The sequence below is a fragment of the Peromyscus eremicus genome, chromosome X (assembly GCF_949786415.1).
Source record: "Peromyscus eremicus chromosome X, PerEre_H2_v1, whole genome shotgun sequence".
In the NCBI taxonomy this organism is placed as follows: Eukaryota; Metazoa; Chordata; class Mammalia; order Rodentia; family Cricetidae; genus Peromyscus; species Peromyscus eremicus.
In genome coordinates this window covers 17496341-17510043 of record NC_081439.1, presented here as the reverse complement: position 1 = coordinate 17510043, position 13703 = coordinate 17496341, and the positions used below count along the sequence as shown (strand labels likewise).

Here is a 13703-nt window from a genome sequence, read left to right as displayed (position 1 = left end):
CCTCCTTCTCTTCATTCTCTTCCTCTTCTTCACTTTCTACCCCTCCTCTCCTTCTCCAACTTCTCCTGCTCCTCCTCTTCCTCTCTTCTTCCTTTTTCTCTTCATTCCTCTCCTTCTCTTCTTCCCCCTCTCCTCCCCATTTCCTTCTTCCTCCCTTTTCTTCTCCCCCTCTCCTCCTTCTCCTCCTCCTTCTCCTCCTCTATCTTGTTCTCCTCCTCCCCCTCTTCTCCTCTCCCTTCCCCTTTTCCTCCTCCATTGCTTCTCCCTCCTTTTCTTCCTCCTCCCTCTTCTCCACCTATTCCTATCCTCCCCCTCTCTAACTCTCCCTCCTCCCTCTTCTTCTCCCCCTCTCTACCTCCCCCTCCTCCCTTCTTCTTTATACCCTTCCTTCCTTTTTCTTCTCAATCCCTCCTCTTCTTCTTCTTCCTTCTTTCCCTTTGGAAACCCAGGGCCTCCTTAGCTGCATCTCCAATCTTTTTATATTTTAAAAGATTTTATATATATATTAATTATGTGTATGCATGTGTTTGAGGTGTATCCATTATGTTGAAACTTTGGCACTAGGAACGAGGGCATTTTATCATGTAATATGAACTCCTAGTAGAAACTCATACGTGGAAAAGATAGAAGCAACAACATTCAAGCAATGTTGTCAAATAAGCAACGCAAATTCTTTTAGTGAACATTTATTTGTTGTTGAAATAGTGGTAAAGAAGCATTTAATATTTTTTATTTCTGTTCACAACAATAAGCAAACTGAAATATTAAGCCCTGTTATACATTGACAGTTTTAAAGGATATCAACTACACAATAAAAACAGCAAACACAGAAATGTTTACTGGTCCAGGTCATAACAGGGAGTGGTCAGCAGACCATCACAGGGCTTTGCAACAATACTCGGCAGGAGCCACTTTGTAATTACTGGCACTAAACAGAGAACTGGAATTCTCTGCTAGGTATTTAAGAAGATCAGGCAGATAGCTGCATACTAATCTAAGACTAGGCCTATTAAGGGACGAATGGACCATTGCAGTCCCAATTTTCACAAATAATCTCAGGAGGTGTGGAGCCCCATAAACCTGAGACATTGGAACATCAGGATGAGCAAGGTGGATTTCAGCATACTGGGGTTTTTCAAAGGGGCAGAGCAGCTGGGTGCCCAGCATCCTGTTGAAATACTCTCTTATTCCAATCACAAGTTCATCAACGGAATATTCCCTATTATCAGCCCCTCCTTGTGATTTTACAAAAGTGACATACTCGGCGAGAATGGTATCTACATTCTTCTGAGCAGGGAGTTGGAATAACTGTTTCTGCTTGTTTACCAAGTCCCAGTCCTCAACAAGACATGGTTTTAATTCTTCGGGCACATTCAATATAATTCCCCTTTTCATCTGCACTGCCTGCTCCCGTTGAAAGGTGCTGACAGCCCCAGCCACATTCTGGTGAGGGATCTGGGGTACTTTGCTGGTACCACTGCCACTTCTACTTTGTGGAGTATTCTGCATGTTCTTTCGTACTTGCACCTTAGGCATGGATCCTGAAGAGGATTTCTCTATAGGAAAGCCTTTCCTCATGGAGTGATGACCTTTCTCCACAAAGCATCTATTCTCTACTGTGTTACCTTTCTCAAAAGTGCACCTGCTTTGGGAAGACTGACCTCTCTCTCCAGAATGAACTTTCTTGAAAGAGCAACCCTTCTGTTCCATGCTACCTTTCTTGGCTGAGAGCTGTCTCTCTGCAGGGCGACTTTTCTTAGAAAGGTGACCTCTCTCCCCAGAGTGAACCTTCTCTACAGAGCAAAATCTCTTGGTGGGTACACCTTTCTCTGCAAGACGTCTTTTTTTGGGAGGGCAACTTCTCTCAGCAGATAGATGTTTCTCAGCACTACTGCTTTTCTTCAGAGGCCGACCTCTTCCTGTGGGGTGATCTTTCCCTGCAGAGGGTAGCCTCCCTGCAGAGTCACGCTTCTCAGCTGATTGACCCTCCTCTGCAAGGCAGCTTTTCTTTGAAAGCCAGCCTCTCCCTGTGGGGTGATTTCCACCTGTAGAGGGTCTTCTCTCCACAAAGTTACCCCATTTGACTGAGCGACCACCCTCTGCAGGGTGACTTTTCTTCCTAAGCCCACCTCTCCCTGTGGGGTGATCTTCACCTGTAGAGGGTCTTCTCTCCACAGAGTTACCCCATTCGAATGAATGACTCTCCTTTGCAGAGTGGCTTTTCTTCCTAAGCCCACCTCTCCCTGCAGGGCGACCTTCACCTGTAGAGGGTCTTCTCTCCACAGAGTTAACCCATCCCAGTAAGCGAACCTCTTCAGAGTGGCTTTTCTTCCTAAGCCCACCTCTCCCTGTGGGGCGATCTTCACCTGTAGAGGGTCTTCTCTCCACAGAGTTACCCCATTCTACTGAGCCATCCTCCTCTGCAGGGCGACTTTTCTTCCTAAGCCCACCTCTCCCTGTGGGGTGATCTTCACCTGTAGAGGGTCTTTTATCCACAGAGTTACCCCATTCGAATGAGTGACTCTCCTTTGTAGAGTGGCTTTTCTTCCTAAGCCGACCACTCTGTGCGGGGTGATCTTCACCTGTAGAAGGTCTTCTCTCCACAGAGTTACCCCATTCGACTGAGCCACCCTCCTCTGCAGGGCGGCTTTTCTTCCTAAGCCCACCTCTTCCTGTGGGGCTATCTTTACCTTCAGAGAGTTCCCTCTCTGCATAGTTACCCCTCTCTGTTGAGTGACCATTCTCTGCAGGGTGGCTTTTCTTTGAAGGCAGACCTCTCCTTGCAGGCATATCTTCCCATGCAAAGAGTCCTCTATTTGCATAGTTACCCCTTTCCACTGAGCAATCCTCCTCTGCAGGACGGCTTTTGATGGGGCGATATCTCCCTGCAGGTTGATATACACCTGCAGAGGGTCCTTTACCTGCCCAGTTACTCATTTCGACTGAGAGATCCTCCTCTGCAGAGTGGCTTTTCTTCCTATGCCCACCACTCCCTGTGGGGCGATCTTCACCTGTAGAGGGTCTTCTCTCCACGGAGTTACCCCATTTGAATGAGTGACTCTCCTCTGCAGAGTGGCTTTTCTTCCTAAGTCCACCTTTCCCTGTGGGGCGATCTTCACCTCTAGAGGATTTTCTCTCCACAGAGTTACCCCATTTGAATGAGTGACTCTCCTCTGCAGTGTGGCTTTTCTTCCTAAGTCCACCTCTCCCTGTGGGGCGATCTACACCTGTAGAGGGTCTTTTCTCCACAGAGTTATCCCATTCAACTGAGCGACCCTCCTCTGCAGGGCAACGTTTCTTCTGAGGTCGACCTCTCCCTGTGGGGCGTTCACCTGTAGAGGGTCTTCTCTCCACAGAGTTACCCCATTTGCATGAGTGACTCTTCTCTGCAGAGTGGCTTTCCTTTCTAAGCCGACCTCTCCTTCTGGGGCGATCTTCACCTGTAGAAGGTCTTCTCTCCACAGAGTTACCCCATTGGACTGAGCGACCCTCCTTCACAGAGCAGCTGGTGTTGGGGTGACCTCGCCCTACAGGAAGATCTTTCTCTGTGGAAAGTCTTCTCTTCACGGAACAGCCTCTTTCTATCTGTTGATCTCTCTCTTCAGAGCTAAGTTTCTCAGCTGAGGGCTCTTTCTCTTCAGGGTGATGGTTCTCAGTAGAGGGATCTCTCCCATCCAAGTAACCTTTCTCAGTAGGTGAACCCTTCTTAGTAGAAAGACCTTTCTTTGCAGGTTGACCTCTCTTGATAGCACGACCTCTCTCACCATAGGAACCTCGCTCAGTGAAACTACCTTCCTTTGCAGAATTACCTTTTTCTGTAGGACGGCTTTTCTTGATAAGTCGACCTCTCTCTGCCAGAAGATCTTTCTCAGCAGAGAGATGCTTTTTGGATGAGTGACTTTTCTTAGATAAGTGACGCCTCTTCCCAGAGAGGTGCCTCTCAGAGTGGTGCTTTCCAGCAGAGGAACTTTCCTCTGTAGTATTAGCTTTTACATCAGAAGGGTGATTCTCAGCAGAGAAACTCTTCTCTGTAGCACATTTTTCAGCACTGTGATGTTTCTCCACTGACAGAAGCTTCTTGGCCAAGGTGCTCTTAACTATAGTGCAGTGCTTCTCATCAATGGGACTTTTGTCTGCAATGTGATATTTTTCAGTGGAGGGATTTTTCTCTGTTGTGCGGGTTTGCTCATCAGAGCAACTTCTTGAGCAACTTTTTGTGGCAGGGCGGCCCCGTGGTCTTCCTGGAAGAGCTGGTTGAAGACTCCTCAGCTCAGTGGACTTCTGTCTTGAGGAGCGATTTCTCACCTTTCTGACTTGCCTGCAGCTTGGCCTCGGCTTCATGAAGTCATCTCCTTCAGCAAAATGCTGGTCACGAACATGAGGTCCTTTCTTTCTGGAACTCATTAAAGCAACCTTCTTGCTTTATCTTCAAAGAACTAATGAATTCCCAGATTTTCTGGGATTGTCTTGAAAAATGGACTGAGAACACAGCCCAGAAGTCTGCAGTCTGAAATAGTTCTACAACCAGGATCAAATTTCCTGACTGTTAATCAAATTTAGCTCTTTTTATGGACGGCAGAGGAGCAGCAAGTGAAGAGCCTGTCCAACTGCCAGCTCAAAGTCAAGTTTCTCTGGCAACTATCTGTACACAAATGTCATCTGGGGGTGGGCTTATGCCTGTCAACCAATCAGTAGTCTTATGTAAATTGTACTACGTTCCATAGCCACATGATTGGACCACCACTCTGATGTCATAGTAATGGCAAGCAGAGAGGGTGGGGAGCCTTCCTTTCCTTTACCTATTTTTAAAGACCAGGTTGTCCTTAGTCTTCCTTTTCTTTACTTTTTTTAAAGACCGGGTTGTCCTTAAGCTCTCAAAGATCCCCCAAGCTTCTGTGTCCTCGGTGCTGACATTAAAGGTATGCATGCCCTACTTATCTTTCTTGATCAATGCGACTTCCTTCCCCTGACTCTTTCTGCCTAAATCACTTGGTTCTTACTCTTCAATCCTGAGTGCAATGGTGTGGAGAAACTCTAGACTTGTGGTCCCTGCAGAGGAAAAGAAAGGAGTGTCATCTCCAGCCTCTCATCACTGAAAAAGAATAGATCTCTTTCCATCCTCCCTTTCTCCATTTCCTCTAGGGTTGGGCTGCTTCTGAGTATGACAATGCGTTCATTTCCATTCACCCTGAGAATGTAAGAACAATAAATTAATCTTTTAAACTGTGTGTCTCAAAAAATATGCAGATAGATTGAAAGTTTTTAAAAAGTGGGAAAAGATACAAGATATAAATTGCAACCCTAAGAAAGCTAGAGCAATATACGTATCAGACAAAACACACTTTAAAACAAAAACATTACAGGATAAACAATGCTTTCTAATGAGGAAAGCATTTAACCATCAGGAAGCTATCACAATTATGAACAGGTGAACATCTAAGAACAGAAAACAAAATGCATGAAGCAAAAAGTCACAGAAATACAATAGATAATTCAAAAATACTAACTGGAGATTTCAATAACTACTTTCAGTAACAGAACAATAGAGAGAAGTTAACAATGAGGTAAAAGATGTGAACAACACTAAGAACCAAATAGTCCTAGAAATACATCTACACAACAATCTGCCCAAGAGTAGTAGAATAGACATTTTTCTCAAGTGCATGAAGAACATTTTCCATGTTAGATCATACACTGGCAAGAAAAAAAAAGAAAAGAAAGGTATAGAACTAAGTATGCTCTTTAACCACATTGGAATAATATTAGAAATCAATAACAATAAAATTTATGAAAATTAAAATTTAATTAAAATTAAAATCTGTGAAAATTAAATTGTATAACAATGTGTAAATAAACAAAAAGGGGAAATTAGAAAATACATAAAAAACACCATGCCTGGTAGAGAAGGCCTACAATACCAGCCACTTGGACAGCTGAAGCAGGAGAACTGAAAGTCTAACTACAGAGAAAATATGCTGGAAGTTAAAAATGCAAATGAAGACAAAATATATGAATATCTATAAGACATTAGTGCTTAGGGAAAATTTTAAATGATGGGTGCCTGTTTACAAGAAAAAAAGAAAAGGGGGCTAGAGAGATTGTGGAGTTACAAGCCCTTGCTATGTTGGGACCAGCCAACTTATCAAACAGCACCTGAATAGGGGAGTGAGGATTAAGAAAGAAAGAGACAGAAGATAGAATCAGGAGAGCTCTCAGTGAATACTGCAGCAGCCCCAAGTTTATTTCTTATAGCCTTTTTATACCCAAAACAAGGGGAGCAAAAGGCCTCCTTACCATGGTTCAAGAACCAAACAAGAGTAAACACCTCCTGAATTCTCAAAATATCTAGTAACCACTCCTTTAGCCAAACATTTGGCATTGAAGAGCAAAACCTCTAGTAACCATGCCTTTGGCCAGTCATCCTGTTATTCAGCCTTGAAGATCGAAAACCAGCTTGAACTTTCTAACCATAAGTCAAGATGGAATCAAACCATAAGCTGGAGTCACTGTGGGCTCCCACATTGCTGTTCTTGCAAAGGACCCTAGTTTGGTTCTCACAAGCCACATCCAATAGTCACAACCATTTGCAACTCTACATTCAAGGGATATGATGCCTTGTGAGCTCTTTAACCACCCATATGTACATGCTCATACATACAAAGAACACACACACACACACACACACACACACACACACACACACACACACAGTTTTTTTAATCTTTTTTTAAAAAGTATCAGCTCAATAACCTGACCTTTTGTCTCAAGAAACTGGAAAAAAATAAGTAAACGTAAAACAAGAAAAAAATAAAATAATGGAGATTTGAGTGGAAATTAATAAAATATGGAATAGAAAAACAGTGTATAAAATCAATTATGCCATTTCCATGATGATGGGAAACATAGTGCTAGGTAGGCAGGCATGTGCTTGAGAGCTTATGTTGTGATCCACTTGGCCTTACACTGGCTTTTGAACAAGGCCACAACTTCCTAATCCTTTTCAGATAGTTCTACTAACTAGGAACCAAGCATTCAAACAGAAGAGCCTACAGGGAGCATTCTCATTCAAATCACCACAAAACAAATTAACTTTTGGTTAGATTAAGCAAGAAAATTTACTGAGAAAAGTAGAGAATGTTCCAGTCATCAGAATTATAAATAACCCATAAGGTGGAATGGCAGCATGGTCTGAGCCCCATCCCAAATAAAACTCCTGGCTCCCTTAAATCTTTCTCAAGGCTCTGGTTTACCACCACATTTAGAAGTGGAATGTCCTTCTTTTCTGCTGGGCCTCTGAACTTGTATCTTCATAGAACTGTTTGCCTTATGCCTCTTTGCCTTATGTTTTTGGCCTACTTATGTTTCCGCCTCTCCAAACCTGGAAAATCCTGATGATATCTTTCTTAGCTAAAAGGTAAAAGCATTTCAAGTTGTGAGCTCCCATATGCAGATACATACCAACTGGATATGAATATATAGATCACTGGGTTCAGTTTTACAGAGGTTAAATATCTTTTAGATAGAGATAATAGTGAACGAATTGTTTCATGCTGTTCTGCTCTACTGAGAAGGAAGCTCTGGAGTTGAATTTTGGCCCATCTGCTTTAGACCCAGGCATGTTTGTTTACAAGTTTCCTCAAAAGTCTCTGTCCTAGGTCAGGCTCTCCACTTAACCTCTGTGACAGGGAAAAGGAGAGCAAAACAGAACAACACAGGAAAAGACACTGTGTATTTTAAAACAGCTAAAATGTAAACTATTCACAATAAGGATCACTGTTGCTTATCACATATTCCATTTTTTTAAAACTCTAAATACGCCCTTCCCTTTCCTTGGTTTTGTTTACTATCTTTAAAGCTTTTATTGAAATTTTAACTTTCTCTATTTTAGAATTTATAAATTCATTGAATATGATTTTAAAAATCTATGTATAGGTAATTTTAATTTGCTATAACTACATATCATGTATGTAACTTGGATTCAACTATTGTTTAGGAAAAGATTGTGTGCCTGATGGGCTCACCTTGGAGTACCATGTGACTTGCTGCCCTCTTGGCTGATGACCTATGCTCACCTTGGATTACATAACAACTATGTGGCTTGCCACCATCTTGGCAGCCATGTGACTCAGACACCATCTTTACTAGGATTAAAGAAAGGACATGCCATGTGACTTCACCACCAATTTTTATATCCCATCATATTTTATCCTGTATATGTTGTCAATATTAAGTCTAAATCAAGTAAAAAAAACAAGTTTGAAGTAAACTTAAAGTTTGTTTAATGTAAAATAATATTCAAAATCTTATATAGAAATTGGTTATAAAAGACTGAATACTTGAATAAAATGGGTTAAATTTCAATATACTTGCATTGCAGGAAACCCCCTAAGCTCAAGCAGTTCCCCTGAATGGAGCACAAGTTCTCTTGGGTAAGCTGGTAAGCTTTTCCTTATAGTAAGCTGCATGCTAGCCTCATTTCAGGACAAGGATGCATTGGAAATAAGACCTGCCAGAAGTCTGCTGCCTCTGCCTCTGAGTGTGTAGGCCTGACCAGCTCCAACCCTGTAAGCCAAAACAGAAAAAAATCCTCTTTATCTTAAAGGTAAATTACTCCTCATATCTCATACAAAAGGAGGGATAGATTCTCTTAACCAGTGGAGGATCTCAGAGTCTAGACCCACATCCTAAATGTTTCAAACAACAGAGAGGCAAATAGCACTACTTTTCCCCCAATGTCTCCTGTGTTGACATAAGAGGATGCTGTGAACAGGGGAACCTTGTAGCTAAGTCCTTCACCCAACTGGTATGGGGCCTGCATGCTAGTTCAATTGGCCATGCCCTTTACCCTGGCATTCGATTCTTTCTCTTATTAAAAGCTAATTACAGGGTAAAAGCCAATTACTCTAACTATCCATGTTCCTTCATTACAGGAAGATACCAGACACTCTGTCATCAAACTCACAGCTTTGGAAAATTATCCAGAATATCCAAGAGGTATCATTGACAGCTGGTTTTATATCTGTAGAGTCAACAAATGATTCTATTAAGTGATGTCTCAAGCCTTTAGATTCTTTAGGAAAAGATGACTTAAATGAAGGGGGTTCTCTCCGACCTGGACTCACCTGTGGTGCTTTGAGAAAATAATCTAGTCTATGCAGACTGAGAGCTCCAGGGCCAATACCTGTGATCTCACCTTGAAGTCCACAAAGGAGTATAAGGGCTTTGCTAGTGGTGCTTGTGGGAAACATTCTAAGAAATTCCAGAAGCCAAAAGTTCATTTAATTTGGCTATCTTGCCTTACAAATTATGCCTCTAAACAACCAATTATTTTTATAAAATGATGTTAAGAAACATGCTTACTGCTGTGGTGACCTAGAGGTTTCTCCATCAGCAGGAGGAGTAAAGAGCTGGCTTTAGCCTTCTTTGTCAAATCAGTCTGTGTTACATTATTTATTACAGATTTGACATGACTGGCTGCTTTCATCTTTCATCTGTTGGTTGAGGGTATGGAATGAAAACATTGTAGAGAATTTTTTAAAAGCTCTGTTAATAGGGTTAATTTTACAAAATTTATAAAGTGAATCACTTACTGTAGACAAGGCCATCACTGTCTCTGGGACTATACGTTTTAATTTGAAATTATTTCTTTTGATGAAATATAACTTATAATTAAATTGTCTCTTTATACAGCCTAACAATACAAAATATATTTTCTATATAATCTTGGAATATAGGTACAACAATTTGATGTTAACAAAAATATGTATTAAGTCATTTAAGGCAATGGGCCCAATTTCTAAAATTTCACCTTATCAAATTGTTTCTAACAAATAATTTGTTTCACTTAAAATATTATGGTTTTGTTCATTAAATAATAGCTGGTATTGTGAATATTTGAATCAAATATACAAAGTTCATCATATGTGGAAGCAAGGAATACCACTTAGACACTTTCTGTTCTGATTCATTCCTTGGGTGCTGACTCTAACTGACTTCTTTTTCAAAGCTTCCAGGTGCTTGTCTCTTATGCAGGAGTCTGATGTAAACAAATAGCTGATTACAGTCACCTTATCCTTCTATAGAGATCTGGTACATGGTCCAGCCAGTTGTACAATTGCACTTAACTCATGTTAATCTTGATGTAAGAGTTTTTCTCCTTTGATGTTCCCCACAAAGTTGTACAGTTATTACCTCCTGACTGATGTTTTGGATCTTTGCCAACTGTCAAGTTTTCTCACAGCCCCTTGGATGGACCCTCTTCTGAGGCACTCTATCTGCTGCTCCCCTCATCACCCTTCTGTCAGCCTTGAAGCAGTTACCAAGAGATCAGTGCCCCTAAACCCCTAAAAGCAGTTTGGGTGACCCTAAAGGGGAATTAATGCGCCATGGGCTGTCAACTCACCCCTGTAGATGTAATTCAGTGTAGATGTAGCCAACGGTTTTATCAGACAGAAAACACAGAGCCGACTCAGAGAAGAAAGCCAAGAGGTCAGAGCCAAGAGCCTCACCCTTTCTGATTCAAGGATCCTCCTCAGCCAAGAGAGCTCTCCGAAAGAGGAGCCCTCCTTCCTGTGTGTCTGTCTCTATAGTCTCTCTGTTCTGGCTTCTGATTGGTTGTAAACCCAATCATGTGACTGCCTCCTCACTGCCTGTATGTACCGCCCTCCAGGTCCTTAAAGGCGTACACCACCACTGCCACACACTTGCTATGGCTCTAATAGCTCTGACCCCAGGCAACTTTATTTATTAACATAAAATACCACCACACACCCCTTGTCTTTTTTTTAATTAATAAAAATTTTTATTCATTTTACATACCAATCAAAGATCATGCTCTTCCCTCCTCCCAGGCCTCCAGCCTCCCCCTCCCAACCAATCCCCCTTTCCCCTTACAAGAAGGTAAGGCCTCCTATGGAGAGGTACATTAGTAAACACAAGTCCAAGCCCCTCCCCCTGCCTCAAGGCTGTGTGAGGTGTCCTATCATAGCTAGTGTGTGCCAAGAAGCCTGCTCATGCACCAGGGATGGATTCTGATCCTACTGCCAGGGGGCCCCTTAAGCAGATCAAGTTACACAACTGTCTTGCTACGCAGAGGGCCTAGCCCAGGCCCACAGCTGGGAAGTTCCACAGCTGTTGGTCAAAATTTTATGAGTTCCCACTAGTTTGGTTTGGTCATATCTGCAGGCTTCCCCATCATGATATTGACGCCCCTTGTTCATAGAATCCCTCTTCTCTCTCTTTGACTAGACTCCTGGAGCTCGGCCTGGTGTTTGATTCCATCTGCTTCCATCAGTTACTGTAGAAAGGCTGTATGATGACAGTAAGGGTATTCACCGATCTGATCACTGGGGTAAGCCAGTTCAGGCAACCTCTCCAGTATTTCTAGTAGTCTAAGCTGGGGTCATCTTTGGAGATTACTGGGAACTTCTGAAGCACCTGGTTTCACTCTATCCCCATGATGTCTCCCTCTATCATGGTATTTCTTTCATTGCTTTCCCACTCCATCCCTGTTCCAGCTCAACCATCCCATTCCCTGAGATCATCCCCAACCCCCTACCCTCCACTGCCCACCACTCATCCCCAGTTTACTCATGGAGATTTTATCTATTTCCCCTTCCCAGGGTGATCCATGAATCCCTCCGTGGATCCTCCTTGTTAGCTAGCTTCTCCGGAATTGTGGATTGTGGTCTAGTTATCCTTTGCTTTACATCTAGTATCTACTTATGAGTGAGTACATACTGTGTTTGTCCTTCTGAGTCTGGGTTACCTCATTCAGGTTATTTTCTAGTTCCATCCATTTACCTGCAAACTTCATGATGTCATTGTTTTCTCTGCTGAGTAGTACTCCATTGTGTATATGTGCCACATTTTCTTAATCCGTTCTTCAATTGAGGGGCATCTAGTTATTTCCAGGTTCTGGCTGTTACAAATAATGTGGCTATGAACATAGTTGAGCATGTGTCCTTGTGTTATGATTGAGCATTACTTGGGTATATGCCCAAGAATGCTATAGCTGGGTCTTGAGGAAGATTGATTCCCAATTTTCAGGGAAACCACCATACTGATTTGCAAAGTGGCTTACAAGTTTGCATTCCCACCAACGGTAGAGGAGTGTTCCACTTGCTGCACATCCGCTCCAAAATAAGCTGGGTTCCGTGTTTTTTAGCTTAGCCATTCTGACAGGTGTAAGATAGTATCTTAGAGTCCTTCTGATTTGCATTTCCCTGATGACTAAGGATGTTGAGCAATTCCTTAAATGTCTTTCAGCCATTTGAGATTCTTCTTTTGAAAATTTTCTGTTTAGATCTATAGCCCATTTTTTAATTGGATTGTTTGGTATTTTGGTGTCTAGTTCTTTGAGTTCATTTATATTCTGGAAATCAGCCCTCTGTCAGATGTGGGGTTGATAAAGATCTTTTCCCATTCTGTAGGCTGTTGTTTTGTCTTGTTGACCTTGTCCTTTGCCCTACAAAATCTTCTCACTTTCAAGAGGTCCCATTTATTAACTGTTTCTCTCAGTGTCTGTGCTACTGGTGTTATATTTAGGAAGTGATCTCCTATGCCAATGCATTCAAGACTACTTCCTACTTCCTCTTTTAGCAGGTTCAGAGTAACTGGATTTATATTGAGGTCCTTGATCCACTTGGACTTAAGTTTTGTGCACGGTGATAGATATGGATCTATTTGCAGCCTTCTACATGTTGATATCCAGTTATGCCAGCACCATTTGTTGAAGATGCTTTCTTTTTTCCATTGTGCACTTCTGACTTCTTTGTCAAAAATTATATGTTCATAGGTGTGCAGATTAATGTCAGGGTCTTCAATTCGATTCCATTGGTCCACATGTCAGTTTTTATGCCAGTACCAAGCTGTTTTTATTACTGTAGCTGTATAGTAGAGCTTGAAGTCTGGGATCGTGATGCCTCCAGAGGTTGTGTTATTGTACAGGATTCTTTTGGCTATCCTGGGTTTTTTGTTTTTCCATATGAAGTTGAGTATTATTCTTTCCAGGTCTGTGAAGAATTGTGTTGGTATTTTGATGGAGATTGCACTGAATCTGTAGATTGCTTTTGGTAAGATTGCCATTTTTACTATGTTAGTCCTGCCTCTCCATGAGCATGGGAGATCTTTCCATTTTCTGACATCTTCTTCAATTTCTTTTTTCAGGGACTTAAAGTTCTTGTCATATAGGTTGGTTAGTGTTACCACAAGGTATTTTATGTCATTTGTGGCTATTGTAAAGGGTGATGTATCTCTGATTTCCTTCTCAGCTTCTTTGTCCATTGTATATAGGAGGGCTACTGATTTTTTTGAGTTGATCTTTTATCCTGCTATGTTGCTGAAGGTGTTTATAAGCTGTGTCAGTTCCTTGGTGGAATCTTTGTGGTCGCTCAAGCATATTATCATGTCATCTGCAAATAGGGAAAGCTTGACTTCTTCCTTTCCAATTTGTATCCCCTTAATCTCCTTATGTTGTCTTATTGCTCTGGCTAGAACTTCAAGTACTATATTGAATAAGTATGGGGAGAGTGGAAAGCCTTGCCTTGTTCCTGATTTTAGTGGAATTGCTTTGAGTTTCTCTCCATTTAATTTGATGTTGGCTATTGGCTTGCTGTTAATTGCCTTTATTATGTTTAGGTATGTTCCCTGTGTTTCTGATCGCTCCAAGACCTTTATCATGAAGGGGTGTTGGATTTTGTCAA

General features: G+C 41.9%; 1 protein-coding gene across 1 annotated transcript; it reads right to left on the bottom strand.

Annotated features, from left to right (window-relative positions):
• Positions 1-848: 848 nt before the first annotated feature.
• Positions 849-1864, bottom strand: LOC131899166 (mortality factor 4-like protein 2). The gene has a single exon (XM_059250561.1). The coding sequence runs from the start codon at positions 1708-1710 to the stop codon at positions 877-879; it is 834 nt and encodes a 277-aa protein (XP_059106544.1). The 5' UTR covers positions 1711-1864; the 3' UTR covers positions 849-876.
• Between the last annotated feature and the right edge of the window lie 11839 nt (positions 1865-13703).

What these genes read in the sequence shown, in the direction of transcription:
- LOC131899166 (XM_059250561.1), bottom strand. Translation starts at nt 1,710, where the DNA reads ATGGAACAGAAGGGTTGCTCTTTCAAGAAAGTTCATTCTGGAGAGAGA.